The 14,780-nt window shown below is 48.6% G+C and overlaps 1 protein-coding gene across 4 annotated transcripts in view; it reads left to right on the top strand.

Annotated features, from left to right (window-relative positions):
- SGMS1 (sphingomyelin synthase 1) overlaps nucleotides 1–13,784 on the top strand; it is an 88,494-nt gene extending 74,710 nt beyond the window's left edge. For all 4 annotated transcript variants that reach the window (XM_083866890.1, XM_083866888.1, XM_083866889.1 and 1 more), the window contains 5 exons: nucleotides 443–1,268; nucleotides 5,063–5,180; nucleotides 8,025–8,178; nucleotides 8,817–8,983; nucleotides 11,143–13,784. In XM_083866890.1, coding sequence (XP_083723016.1) covers nucleotides 652–1,268; nucleotides 5,063–5,180; nucleotides 8,025–8,178; nucleotides 8,817–8,983; nucleotides 11,143–11,322 — 1,236 coding nt within the window. In that variant the 5' untranslated portion in view covers nucleotides 443–651 and the 3' untranslated portion in view covers nucleotides 11,323–13,784. The remainder of the gene's footprint in view (nucleotides 1–442; nucleotides 1,269–5,062; nucleotides 5,181–8,024; nucleotides 8,179–8,816; nucleotides 8,984–11,142) is intronic.
- The last annotated feature ends 996 nt before the right edge of the window (nucleotides 13,785–14,780 follow it).

Here is a 14,780-nt window from a genome sequence, read left to right as displayed (position 1 = left end):
CAGGTTTCATATTGAATCACTGGTGCCACACATTGCATTAAGGTACCAGTCTGTGAGGGGTAGAAAAGGTTTCTACCACAAATAATACCAGGCATTTGCTTTGTAGCTCCTTAAATCCATGAGTATGACGATTGTAAGAGGAGTTCGGATGCTGTTCATGGACTAGAGCATTGAAATGGAAAATGTAACAAATAGAGAGCAGGAAGGAGACTTCCCACAGCTGCAAAGTGGTGTTAAATCTTTTAAGAAATCAGCACTGAGCTCGGGAAGGACAGTGCTGTGTGTACAAGGCTGGAGCTCAAATCTGCTGCTCTTTCCCCTCCAGAGTCTGTTGTCCATCTGGAGCACAGCTGGTTTTGTGCAGGAATTTTGGCTTTGGCCATGAGCTGCAGGCTAAATGGTGTCCTAATGGCTGTTTTTGTGTTTTCCTCCCCCTCCCCAGGAAGAAGAATGCCCACAGGAAGATGAAGTAGAGCGTTTCCTATGCTGGCCGCGGCGCCCGCATGCTGGTGCCGGCTGGGTGAGGACAGTCTCTCCTCTGGCCAAACCCATTCCCAGGACGAGATGAAGCCAAGGAGGAGCTTCCCGCCGCGCTGGAGCCGCAGTGACTGCTGCCCACTTTGAAGCCCATGTGCCACCGTCCCTGGCAAAATGAAAGAAGTGGTGCTGTGGTCACCCGAGGAGGTGACCAGCTGGCTGACGGACAATGCCGTGCCGGAGTACTGTGAGCCCCTGAAGAGCTTCACCGGGCGGGACCTCATCAACCTGACGGAGGAGGATTTCAAGAAATCCCCTCTGTGCCGGGTGTCTTCTGACAGCGGCCAGCGGCTGTTGAACATGATCGAGGGGCTGAAGATGGCTCACCACATGGAGGCTCACAAGAATGGCCACACCAACGGGCACGTGCGCTCCGGCGACACCGCACGCCAGAACGGCTTCGGCGCCGCACTCAAGCTCAACGGGGTCCCCAATGGCTTCAAGAAGGAGATGATAAAGATCCCCATGCCGGAGCCGGAGCGCTCGCAGTATCCCATGGAGTGGGGCAAGACTTTCCTGGCTTTTATTTATGCACTTTTTTGTTTCGTCTTCACCACGGTGACTATCTCGGTGGTTCATGAACGAGTGCCTCCCAAGGAGGTGCAGCCTCCCCTCCCAGATGCATTTTTTGATCGCTTTGATCGGGTGCAATGGGCTTTTTCTATTTGTGAAATCAACGGCATGATCCTTGTAGGACTGTGGTTTGTTCAGTGGCTGCTCTTAAAATACAAGTAAGTAAAACCTTTTCAAAACTTGAGTGCTTCTGACAGCTTTTGGAAGGTAGCTACTGGTTTGCACCCAAACAAAATGAAGCTTCTTGTGATCTACTTATCTCAGTTTTCAAAGCTGGAATAGGTAGCACTCAGTGTGAGCTGCTTGTGCAGAAGGCAGAGGTCCAAATGTTCCCTAAGAAACTGAGCCACACCACTGCTCATGTTTGCCTGCATGGTTAACTTGAACCTTTTTCATGGGTGAAAAGCCACGGACTGGATGAAATGATGTTCTGAACTCACCGTTTGTTCAGAGGGAGCACATTTCATGCTCTTGTGAGGACAGCTGTGAACCAGGATCCAAGGGAATGGCTGGAGATGTTCCAGGAGGGTTTGTTTAGGTTGGAGATCAGAGAAAGGCTCTTTCCCCACAGAGTGCTGGGCACTGCCCAGGCTCCCTAGGGAATAGGGCATGGCCCTGGGGCTGCCAGAGCTCCACACAGGTTGGGATTGTTGGAGTGTCTGTGCAGGGACTGGAGCTGGATCAATGATCCTTGTGGGTCCCTTCCAGCTCAGGATATTCCATGATTTTAAACCCAAGGCAAACAGCTAGAGGAGGTGGTGTGGGATTGCCCTCAAGAAGGAGGTGTCGGGTTAATAGGGCCAATACCAGGGATCAAACACCCTGTGGTGGAGCTGAGCAGAGCTTGTAGGTGAAGAACAGCAGAATCCTTGGAGATTTTGGAGGAGTGAGATGTGGGTTGAGTTGATGGTAACATACATACATTGATGTCACTGGCAGATGTGAAGGCCCCCCAGTGCCATGTCCCCATTTGCTTTGGGGTGTTTGTTTTTATTTATGTTAGAGAATCACAGAATGTTTGGGACTGGAAGGGACCCTAAAGATCATCCCATTCCAACCCCCTGCCATGGGAAATCCCCTTTGGAAGGGCCTTTTCTGGTGCTAGGGGAAGATGCCAGGGAGTCCCAGAGCTTGGTCAGTGACCATGGAATGTTTTGAAGACCAAAATCCCTATTTTCTATCTATGAGCAGAGGGAACAAGGTCTGAGAGGCCCAAGCTGTGGCTGAGCAGGAGAAAGGGAAGAGCAGGAGAAAGGGAAGAGGAGGAGAAGTGCTGGCAGGAACAAGAGCCCAGTGAGGTGGCTTCATCTGGAGGACCTTGTTCTTGTGGTGTTGGATGGTGCACACCAAAGGGGTGGTGACTCAGTGCTACAGAAAGAGCTGAATCCCTTTTGTGGTGGGGTTATCCCCTCCCTTGGAAACTTAATTCAGGAATAAAGGGAGGACATTGGGCCAGATGGGCCTTCCTCACTTCTGCTTCTTTGTCCTGGGAGGTGTCCAAGGCCAGGTTGGATGGGGCTTGGAGCAACCTGCGATAGTGGAAGGTGTCCCTGCCTGTGGCAGGGGTGGAAGTAGAAGGGCTTTAAGGTCCCTTCCAACCCAAACCATTCTGGGATTTTATGATTCTAATGCTGTCCATGGCATGGGGTTGGGCTGGTGTCTCCTGAAGGCAGGAGCAGATCTGGCTGGGCACTCTGGGGTATCCACAGGGAGCTTAAGGAAGCTGCTGAGGCAGATGAACTTCTCTGAGAAGCATTCCCAGATGCTGTGGGAGGAGCACAAAGCCAGGATTGGCCATGTAGTTGGCTCATGGGGCTGAAGGAGCAGTGTACTCCCTGCTGGGGTCTGCAGGGCTGGAAGGGAATTCTCTGGGCCAGGAATGAGTGGGGAGTTGGCTCTGAGTCTCACACTTACACAAATCCTCTGGAGAAAGAGAAATAGGAGGCTTTTTACATTTTTCCCCTTTATATTACAGTGCAGAGCTCTCTCAGACTTTCCTAAGCTAAAATATGCCAAATCCAGCAAAATCAAGTGGTAGTTTTAATTAAAAAAAATTCAGTGCTCAGCAAAATGCTGCCATTTCTTTGGTCTCTCAAAATATGGTGTTGCTCAGCCTTTAATCCCCTGTTTGCCTTTATGTTATAAAGAAAAAAGCAGGTTCATGTCTGGTTCTAAAAGCCACAAAGTTGAGATCTTAGAGGAAAAACTCTGCAGAGGAGAACCCCTGCCCCACTGGAATGGTGTCCTCCACACTTAAATTTCAGTTTGTGGAGCAAGATTCATAATTATCATTCTTAACTCCCAGTTTTACCCATGTTTACACCAGAAGACGGAAGAAAAAAGTCTGGAATACTGTGTTACAGCAGTGAGTATTCCAATGCAAAATGTGTTTACCCTCCAAGAGTTAATTTTTTCCTGATAAATCAAAGGCACTCAAGGTGTTACTGATCTGGCATTGCAAACTTATACTCCTTTGAGAGTGGAGCACTCCAGTTTATTAACTGCCAAAAGCACTGAAAAGTTTAATGACCAATTTTGAGTTTCGAAAGAGCTCAGCATGATAGGAATATTATTGTTTTAAAAGTGAGCAAAATAGCAACAACTGAATTCCAGTGCCTGAAGGGAATTCCAGTGCCTGAAGGGAACCTTCAAGAAAGAAGAAGAGAGACTCTTTAGAAGGGCCTGGAGTTCCAGGACACAGGGAATGGCTTCCCACTGCCATAGGGCAGGGCTGGATGGGATATTGGGCAGGAATTGTTCCCTGGGAGGGTGGGCAGGCCCTGGCACAGGGTGCCCAGAGCAGCTGTGGCTGCCCCTGGATCCCTGGCAGTGTCCAAGGCCAGGCTGGACATTGGGGCTTGGAGCAGCCTGGGACAGTGGAAGGTGTCCCTGCCCATGGCAGGGATGGCACTGGATGAGCTTTAAAGTCCCTCCCAATCCAGACTGTTCTTGGATTCTGTGAATGCCAGAACATGCAGCTTGACATGACCATAAGTGCAAAGAATAATGATTTAAAATGAACCAAAACCCACAAGATCTGTAGCCAGTGGCACATGAAGAGTGATTGCTGTATTCACACTGATTTCTATAACCCTCTCCTTAGGATCTTTCCAGAGATTGTTCCTGTCCTGGTGGATGTGCCAGAAGAGGTTTCATTGTCTTTCTTTGAGGTGTTTTTAGGTGTTACCCCTGTGGGGCAGTTTTGGGGCTGGCTGTCCCTCCTGAGCCCATCCTTTACCCTGGGTGCTTGTGCTGGTTTTGCAGAGGCACCTCACGGTACCCCAGGTCTGCATCTGCCCTCTCTGTGAACATCAGCCCTTGGTAATAAATATCTCTGCAGCTGTGGCTGCTGAGTGGCTTCCCTGCAAACACCCTGTCCTGCAGCCAGAGCAGTTCTGCATTTTTATTTGGGAGCTTTCCTTACTGGTGTAAACTGCTTCCTTTATAATGCTGCTCAGGAAAGATGTGTTCTCTCATTCCTCTGGGTTATACAGGAGACTCTTTGTAATCACTAAATTGTGTGTCAACTGAAATAAAGTTACTCTTTTTCATCTTAGAATGAAAATACTGTAACTTTTTCCCCTGCCTCGAATAGGAAATCCATGAGGGCCACAGCTACTGGAGGGGTGTGGGGCATGAAATCCCCTTTAATGTCTTCAGCACCAAATCTGCATAGGCTTTTGCATCCTAATCCTTAGATTTTCTGTAACCACCTTCAAGGGCAGTGTGAATTGAGCTGCTGCTGTGTTCCTGGCCTGGAAGGCGTGGGAATATTTGTGGAGTGGTTCAGCATTCCCAGATTTAAGCCCATAGTGTCATGAGTTGCCAAAATATCAGGAGAAAACAGCTGGTGGTTTGTTTTATTTACCTTTGTGGGTTTTGTTTGCCTTGAATGACCTCCTTATTTTTGCCTGTTTTTTTTTTTTTTTTTTTTTTTTTTTTTCCCTACCAGGTCTATAATTAGCAGAAGATTTTTCTGTATAGTTGGCACACTATACCTGTACCGGTGTATTACCATGTATGTGACTACACTCCCAGTACCTGGAATGCATTTCAAGTGTTCTCCAAAGGTAAACTCCTTCTGGCTGCCCTGCCATGCACTAATCTGTGTGTTTCCCCCTTGTACTGCTCTTCCCAAAACTGCTTTCTCAAGAAGTGTTTCTAAGGGAGGGGGTTCTGCCCCTCTGCCCTGCTCTCATGAGAGCCCCCCCCAGAATTCTGTGCACAGTTCTGGTGCCCCCAGCATAGGGAGGGCATGGAGCTGTTGGAGCAGGTCCAGAGGAGGCCACCAAGTTCCTGAGGGGACTGAAGCACCTTCCCTGTGGAGCCAGGCTGGGAGAGCTGGGGCTGCTCAGCCTGGAGAGGAGAAGGTTGTGTGGAGACCTCACAGCTCCTTCCAGGGCCTGAAGGGTACAGGGAAACTGGAGAGGAACGTTGCAACAGGAACTGGAGTGCCAGGACAAGGGGGAATGGGTTCCCACTGCCAGAGGGCAGGGCTGGATGGGATATTGGGAAGGAATTGTTCCCTGGGAGGGTGGGCAGGCCCTGGCACAGGGTGCCCAGAGCAGCTGTGGCTGCCCCTGGATCCCTGGCAGTGTCCAAGGCCAGGTTGGACATTGGGGCTTGGAGCAGCCTGGGACAGTGGAAGGTGTCCCTGCCCATGGCAGGGGGGAATGGGATGAACCCATTCAAACCTGAGCCAGCCCAAACCGTTCTATAATTTGAATTTGAGAACGCTGGTTTAGTGTGACAGGGACATCCTTCTGCAGGTTGCTGGCTGCCCTGTCAGTGGAGGTGCTGACAGGTGCTGTGGGGCAGTGCAGGAATTCCCACCCTTTGCAAAACTCTGAGCTACCCAATTTCTGTGTTATTTTCAACTAATTTGCATGATCAGCATGTTTCTATTTCCAGTGAAGCTGTTGAAGGTGTGCAGCCTTTGCCAATGTGTGAGTCACTGATTTCTAAATAAATACACACCTCAGTGTGTCAAATCCAAATATGATTTGTGGTTGAAAATGGCCCAGAGAGACTTTCCCAAGGCTGTCTTCTGCAATATTTTTGCAATTCTGTTAGCACAAGGACTTCTCATCTCCTCCCCAGTCCAGCCCTGACTCCAAGGGACAAATTAGGCTTGTGAAAGCTAGAGCTGAAACCAGGCTGCTGAGACAGAGGTGCTTGACCCTTGTGGTGAGCCTGGAAGGGTGATTCACGAGCTCAGAGTGGAGAAGGGACAAGGCTGGTGATGTTACATCCATCTCTGCTCACCCCAGCAGTGCTGGAATCCTGGTCCTCACTGCAATTCCTGGGGCTGGTTGTGCTGTGACGCAGCTGAAGCAGGAAAAAGGGCAGAAGCACAGCCATAAATCAGGTGGCAGGTTGTAAAATCACTGAGGTACAGGTAGTAAAATCCTGATTGGACTTCATCCACGTGCTCTTGTTGTTTTGGTGAGGATTGGCATGTCCAGACAAAACCAAAGTGCTTTGGTTCCTTGGGGAAGTCCAGCCAGTGTTTGCCAAGGCAGAGCCTTCGTGGCTTTTGGAGGGATTTTGGAAAGAGAAGTGAGTGGGAGAAGAATCAGCACTGTGTTTGAGCAGTCTGCTGCTAGGAAATTTAAAAAGAGAGAACACAGGTATTTATGGGCTGAAGTGAATAAATCTGCCCATTTGGGGAATTTACGGTGTTGGCAAATCCCTCTCATTACTCAAGTAGAGACAAGCTGAGGCTCCTGATAAGATTAAGGATAAAGCTGGGTTTTCTTGAAAGCTCTTAATGTCCTGGTGGGAAAAGAATAACCTCTCAACACCTTATTGAGTTCTATGTGATTGTGAAAAGTGGGCTTTGGGGAGCAGTTTAGTGTTTGTGAGCAACTGTTAGCAGGAAATGTTTAATTCCTGCAAAGAACATGGTCAAGTCTGTCAGAAATTATTAATTTCCACTTCTTAAAGCAAGGCCAAGGTTTAAAATAAAAGCAATAATGGTCAGCCTGGGGGATCTGTGTTTCCCTCTGACAGTTCAATGGTTTCCATGGATTTTCAAACATCATAAAATGAGGTGAGGATGCAGCACACATGTGCATTGATCCATTAGTCCCTGCTTCCTGGTGGGTCCCAGAGGTTCCCCATGCATCCTGGTTGTCCCATGGCAGATATTTTTTTTTGGATTTGTTTAATATTTGGCCTTGGCTAAGAGCTGAGAGCAGCAAAAGTCTTGGACAGTGCCAGCTGCCCTCGGTCGCTTGGGAGAGGGAGCAGAGTGTCCTTACAGGAAGGACTTGCTTTGCTTGGATTTGGCTTTCCTTGGGCAAACTGAAGCTTTTTCAGGAATGCTCCATGAGCCAGTGCCGTGGTTGGGGGTGGGTCAGAGCAAATCCAAGTGTGGAGGGAGATCGCTGTTTGGGCTGCTGTGATTCAAAGCACAAGTCTGGCACTGTGCTCTGAGACACCACAGAATGGAATGGGAAGTGGAAAGAAATAATCTTGCAGACTTTGCAAAGGCCTTAGAGTTTGGAGTGAGATGCTCTTCTGTTCATCAGATCCTGGTTTTGGCAGCTGGCTGTTTAGCCTGGGCAGTTCCTCCTGGTTTCTGTTGGATGATCACCAGTAGGGCCTGTTACCAACAACATGAACTAAATTAAACCTCGTTTATTTTAGAGTACAGCACCTCTTGTACAGAAGGAAAATCTCACCTGAGCACCAGCTACAAGAGGTACAAAGTATCAAAACACTCGTGCCTCTTTTTCCTACTAGAAATGTGCTGCAAGTTTTTGGGAAAGGCTGAGGATTTGTTTATCTGCTGATTGATCTTGTGGATCAAAGCAGAAAGGGAGAGGAACTGAAAGGCCAAGGTGCTGTTTAAAACCATTGCTTTGAGCTGTGATAATTCACTGTGCTTTTGTGTTTTGCTGTCCCACCAGCTGTTTGGAGACTGGGAATCTCACCTGCGGAGGATAATGAAGTTGATTGCCGGCGGAGGCTTGTCCATCACGGGTTCCCACAACATGTGTGGGGACTACCTGTACAGCGGCCACACTGTCATCCTCACCCTCACCTACCTGTTCATCAAAGAGTGTGAGTGCCCTGCTGCTCCCCTCCTCATTTCTTCCTCACTGAGGGGCTTCTGCTGTGCTCACTGGACAGCTAAATACCTGCATTTTCCACAATGAAACGGCCTCAAGCTGGATAATGGGGAAAAATTCTTCACCAGAGGGATTGTGATGGGTTTGGGTTGGAAGGGACCTTAAAGCTCATGTCATCCCAGCCCCTGCCATGGGCAGGGACACCTTCCTCTATCCCAGGCTGCTCCAAGGCCTGTCCAGCCTGGCCTTGGACACTTCCAGGGATCCAGGGGCAGCCCCAGCTTCTCTGGGCACCCTGTGCCAGGGCCTGTCCACCCTTACAGGGAGCAATTCCTTCCCAATATCCAATCTAAACACAAGCAGGTTAATTTGAATGGCCAGGGTGTATTATATCTTCCTCAAAGATTTTGTAACCTTTCTCATTTCCAAGAATCTCGTTACCCCGAGTACAATTTTAAGTTACACCTTAAGAGAGTGATACTTATTTTGTGATCTCAGCATTTCTGTTCCTAATCTCAGCACAAGCATCTCTGTGTCAGCCAGGATTGCAGTCCATGACCTCTGCTAATCACAGCAACAGTCCTGATAAGGTTCCACTTGGAAGTAACCCCTGCTTGTGCTCCTTTGCAGATTCCCCACGGCGACTCTGGTGGTACCACTGGCTCTGCTGGGCACTCAGCATGGTGGGGATGTTCTGTATCCTCCTTGCTCATGACCACTACACTGTGGACGTGGTGGTGGCTTACTACATCACTACAAGGCTATTCTGGTGGTACCACACAATGGCCAACCAGCAAGTGAGTTCCTCCCACTCCTTGGGTGCTTCTGCTGTAGCCTGGGTGGGGGGGAATATCCAGGCTCACCCATGTCCTGTGGAGAGTCCCTCTCTTCCTCCCAACTGTTGGGTTTGCAGGGGAGAAAGAGGCATCATTAATTGGGTTCTTCTTGTGTCTTGACCACAAAAATATGGGAGGGTCTTCCTGAAGGCAGGCAGGGCTCTCCTGCCCCTGGGTAACCTCAGTCTTTGAGGTCCTTCTGCATTTGGGCCAGGTGGCCACATTTGTGATTGAACGACAAACCATTTAGATTCTTTTGCCTTGGATTTGTTTTGTCTGGTTCTTGAGCCCAGCTGGGGTTTTCCTGTGTTCTGTGACTTGTGCCACAGGTCTCCTGAGGTACAGGAGAAGACCTCACTAAAAATGAACCCGTTTTTGAAAGTGTTTCCAAGGGGTGGTGAGTCCTCCTGGTGAACTGGAGCAATCAGAGAGGAGCTGACAGCACTGAGGAAAGTGAAACCTCCCCTGCTGTGCCAGGGCTGGGCTGGAGATCAGGGAAAGGCTCTTCCCCAGAGGGTGCTGGGCACTGCCCAGGCTCACCAAGGAATGGTCACGTCCCCAAGGCTGCCAGAGCTCCAGGAGCATTTGGACAGCACTGCCAGGGATGCCCAGGATCGGATTGTTGGGATCAGGAGTTGGATCAATGATCCTTGTGGGTCCCTTCCAGCCCTGGGTGTTCCACGATTCTCTGAGAGAAAATGCACAAGTCTTTCCCATGGATAGCAAACAAAGGAGTTAAGAGACATTTTTAAGTCCATAGCAGCATATTGGTGTCCAAATATTTTCTATGCTCATGGTCAAAGATCTTCTGCTTATCTGTGGCCTATGCTGTTAATTATGTTTAATAAAGACCTCCTATGATGGCAGAAGATGAGTTCATATTGTGACAGTGCAGATTTTAGATCCTATCACAGAATCATCATGGAATTACCTGGGCTGGAAGAGGCCTTAAAGGTCACCTGGCTCCAGCCTCCTGAAGGCCTTATAGCTCCCACCTCGTTACTCTACTGGTTTGGGGCTGCCTGAAGCAATACACCCCAGCCAAGCCTTGTGGTACATTTCCAGCCAAATGCCTATTTGCAAATTAGGTGCCCATTGAAGTTCAGTCAGTTTGGGAGGCACTGTGTTGGACAGGAGTCTGTGCCCACACTCTGCAGCTCCTGTCACACAGCCCCAGAGGATTCCAGGCTTTGACTTTGCTCCTGGGCTCTCAGAACAGTGGTGCTTCTAAGCTGGAAGTGCTGGAGTCAGCAGTACCCCGAGTCCTGCTGAGGACTTGCTTCAGCAGAGCCCTTGGTGTGGAAACCTTCCTGTTCTGCTGCCTGATGTGACTCAGGAGGTCGCCTAACACTGCTACCCTGAGCTGCCAGGATGTTGGGAAATGCCAGTCCCTGGATCCTTCCCTGAGCTCACATTGGTGTGCTGCTCTCCTTCCTCGTGCTGGGGCTTGTGCCTGGCTGTAAAATAAAAAGCAGTAGTGGATTTATTTGACACGTGAGCTTGACATGGAGATTAGGCTCAGTGTACAAGCTCTGTGCTTGTGTATTCCTTTTGGGTGGGTGGATACAGGGATCCCTGTCTCTGGCATGGGAAATAGGCAGCAGGGGGGTTGGGTAATTCCCTCAGGGCCTGCCCACTCTCTCTGTCTGTGAGCTGGGGCTTGCTCATGGCTGGGAGAAGCAATAGGTAGGTGGGAGCAGTCTGGGAGCATGTGGAGTGTGGAGGGCAGGGCAGGGTTCTGACTTTGTCCAGATGGGACATGCCCTGCTCATGGCTCCACAGGCACACAGCCAGGCCTCAAAGTGCTTCCTGAGTTCCATGGAATTTCAGAGGCACTCACAGAACAGCCCTGCTTTGGGATGACGTTTTCATTCCCAAGGGAGAGCAGACACTGATCTTCAGGCCACTCATTCCTTTCCTGTGGGCCCATCAAATGACTGAGGTCCTGTAGACAGGGGTGAGCAATGTTTGGTGTGTGCAGGGAGGCTGGGATGTGTTTGGGAGGTGACATTTTGGGAGCAGCAAAGCAGGACACCAACCGATGACTGGTCTGAGCTGAAGCCGTGCGAATAAAGGACCTGCCCTTCAGCAATCTCCCTGTTGTCCTTCTCTGCCTGCAGGTGCTAAAAGAAGCTTCCCAAACTAACCTCCTCGCAAGGGTCTGGTGGTTCAAGCCCTTCCAGTACTTTGAGAAGAATGTCCAAGGAATTGTACCTCGCTCCTACCACTGGCCCCTGCGGTGTCCGGCGCTGGCGCGGGGCCGGCAGGTCAAGTACAGCCGCCTGGTGAGTGACACGTAACAGTGGCAGCACAGCCCCACAAGGACCTGTCCCAAGTGCTCACAACTCCAAGAGAAGATGCCATAAACAACCACAACAACAACAAAAAAATCCACAGCTCCCTAACCCTTTCTTTAGCAGCTCCCTGGACCTGACCTGTTCAGTTACCTGGTAAGCACTGTGATCTTTTTTTCTCTCCAAAGGATCTGCGTTGGACAACAATAAAGAGAATTTAACTGATCATGCACTGTTATACATTTCTTGTCGATAGAGTTGGGATTTGCATTTGCCCATCACCATGTTCCTTTGTATATGATGCGACAACATAGATGAAAAGCTTTTGTATCATAAGTTCTGGTCTTTCCAGTCACGTCTGGGAACAAAGCATATTATTTTCTTGGGAAAACATACTTTTCATATCTCTTGCCCCAAAGATTGGGCTGTAAGCCATTTTCTAGCAAATGACTATATGAAGGTTTCTAAATATCTGCCTTGGGTGAAATCAAGAAATCTTTCTACCTGTTGCACCGTGCTACGAATAAGATGATAGACACAGAAAGGTTTGGTAAATCCTGATTTTGTAGAATCTGCAGTGACTGACTGTGTCAAAAAAGTGCAAAAAAGAAAAAAAACCAACAAAAAAAAACCACCAAAAAAAAGAGAAAAAAATGTAAAGTGATTTTCTAAGTATTTCCTAACTTTATTTTTCAAAATGTGTATGAAATAAAAATTAAATTTAAAAAGATTTTTACATGTCAGAGAATAGAGAGTTAAAAAATTTAAAGAAAATGCTTCTTGGGAGAGAGAGAGATTTGTCTATGTTTCTAGTGCCTTTCTTGTCTTGATTGTATGGTCAGTAGGCAGTCTTAAATGTTTTTATTTAAAATAAAGTATTCCATGAAAGCAGAATTATATATACTGTATAATTACTAATTTTTGCATTTATAGCTAAATTAAACTGGAAATTTGCTTATAATGTTGAAATTGCCACGTGTAGGGAAAAACCTCCCACCCCACCAAATAAAAAGGGTCCGACCTTGCTCACACATTGTGGGCAGGTCAAGCTAAAAAAGTATCACTTTATTGTCTACTTGGTAGCTGCGTTTTAAAAAGCAAAACAGCCATGAACTCCTGTTTTTTAAGAATTTTACAAATGATCACTGAGTGAACTATGAATGGTTTCTCCATCCCCTTATTGAAGTGTTGTTGAAAAACAACAAAGATAATCTATTTCTTTAAAGTATTTGTGCAGAAACTGCATGTAATTCTAAGTTTTCACTCCTACCATACATACTGTATGTTTGGGGAAGTCTCCTATCCTAAACTTGCCAATGTGCAGAACAAAAATAGTTTTTATAAAAAAAAGAATGAAGAAGAGAAAAATATATATATAAATATATATATATATCCATTCTGTATTTTACGTGAAGCAGAGTTATCTTCTGTAGGTTTTTTGTGTATTCACAAGGTGATATTTGTATTGTAAAACAACAATGGTGAAGGAAAATAAAAAAAGGCTTTTGAAAAATGTAGTTTCCTTTATCTTTTTGATATTCAGTTGAAATTTAAAGCTGGGTTTATTCTTCCAAACCTTGCCTTTAAGTTGCTGTTATTGCACTGTCGGCCATCCGATGTGGACTGTACGGAAACTGCATTGATGTGGAATTGCTGTCGGGCAAACCAGTGCCTTATATGAAATAAATGCTATGCAATCGATGCCGAGCGGGCGGGAGGAGCCTTCCTGGGAGCCATCTCCAGGCCTTGAAAAATCTACCCCCCAACTGCTGGGATGCAGCACAGGGCGGGGCGGGGGGGGCATCCCTTCCCCCAGGAGATGCCAGTCCTGACCCCTGGACACCAGAAAAAAAAAAACAACAAACAAACAAACAAAAAAAAAAAAAAAAAAAAAAAAGAGAAGAGAAGCCAATTTCTATGCGTCCGTGGTGGTGAAAGTGTCATTTCTTCCTTATTTTCTTTTTTTTTTTTGGGGGGGATGCTTTTTCTGCACCTCTCTGCCCTGTTCTCAGCCTTGGCCAAAAGGTGCCCTGGAGAGCTGGTGGGGTGTGGCTTCTGCTGCTCTGCCTCGCTGTTGCTTGGGATGCTGAAGGAGATGCTGAGCTCGTTCCTTATCAGTTCTGTCTCCCTGGGAGGGAGGGAGGGAGGAACGGAAGGAGGGAGAGGTTCCTTGGCCAAGCCCTTCGAAACAGCATTTGCAGAGCTGGGTGGGAATTTAGAGCTCAGCTCTGCCTGCTCTGCCTTCAATTCACGGCTTTACCTTGGCAACTTTTGGGGCTAAAAGTCGGATTTTAAAGGGCCCAACCCCACCCCTGCTGATTTTTGAGCTGATTTTTGAAAGAGTTCACGCTCCCAGACGTAACCCGAGGAGTAGATTTTTCAAGACCTGGCATCACGCACATCCGAACCATTGACATAAGTAAATGTATGGATATATATGCACATGACATTAAATGGAATCTGCTGAATCCTGCCTTGTGGTGTCTGACTTACTGCATGGCTCTGGCTCCACACGGTCCTGGCTGTGCTCGGGGTGGGGGTGTGCTGCTGCCTCGGGAAGGGAGCCTGGGAATGTGGGATGGGGGCTCAGGAGTGAGCTGATGGCTGCTGGCTCTGGAGGAGGGGGCCCAGGGGTGGATTTGGGACAGAACTGCTGTGCTTTGGCTCAGTCCAGGCTGTGGAGCTTGTGCTGCCTTGTGCTCCTCTTTCCTGAGGAGCATCTGCCTGGCAGTTCCGGCTGGGTGGGATGGGACGTGGGGTCAGGGCAACGTTCAGCATTGTGCTGATGGCCAGAATCCCAGATTTCCCACTGTGTTCCCTCCAAAGCTCAGGTAAGATCCATCTGCAGCCATCCCTCAGTGGAGGAGTGCAGCCAGGGGTGCTGGGGCTCCTCTGCCATCACTGGACACCACACTTGGCCTGTGAGCTTTGTGTTCCTGCACTGAGATCCTTGGGTGACTTCCAGGGACAATCTTGTCCTAGTTAGAGGCTGAGCCACCAGCTAAATGATTCCCTTGCTCTGGGCACTGGTGCGTTGCTGACTCTCCCTCCCAGCTCCTGCTGCTCCTGGTGCCCATCAGAGAGGTGAACACAGCAAACTACAAGTCTGGAATCTGGCGTTGTGCTGCCCCAATCCTACAGAAGTCGTGGATCTCCCCATGCTGTGCCAGTGAAACCATCCTCTGTGGGTGTCCATAGAGGACAGGTAGAGCTGGGTGTGGGTGTGGAGGGGCAAACCTGGACAGTCCAGTGCAGGTGCCAAGGGGGAAGGCACCTGCAAATTGGGAAGGGGGATCTGCACCAGAAAAGGCTGGAAAAGGGACAGCTCAAAGAGGAGAGAGACCTGGGCAAAGCAGGATCTTGTGAGGAGGATGGGCGCTGATGTTGTCGAGATACAGCTGGATCCTTTAGTTCTGCCACGTGGGGAAGGTTTAAACCCATAAAATACAGGGATGGGAGGTGTT

Source organism: Zosterops lateralis (assembly GCF_965231275.1).
Source record: "Zosterops lateralis genome assembly, chromosome: 8".
Taxonomy (NCBI): domain Eukaryota; kingdom Metazoa; phylum Chordata; class Aves; order Passeriformes; family Zosteropidae; genus Zosterops; species Zosterops lateralis.
Note: the sequence above shows the minus strand (reverse complement) of the source record. Positions and strands in the feature narration are given on the sequence as shown.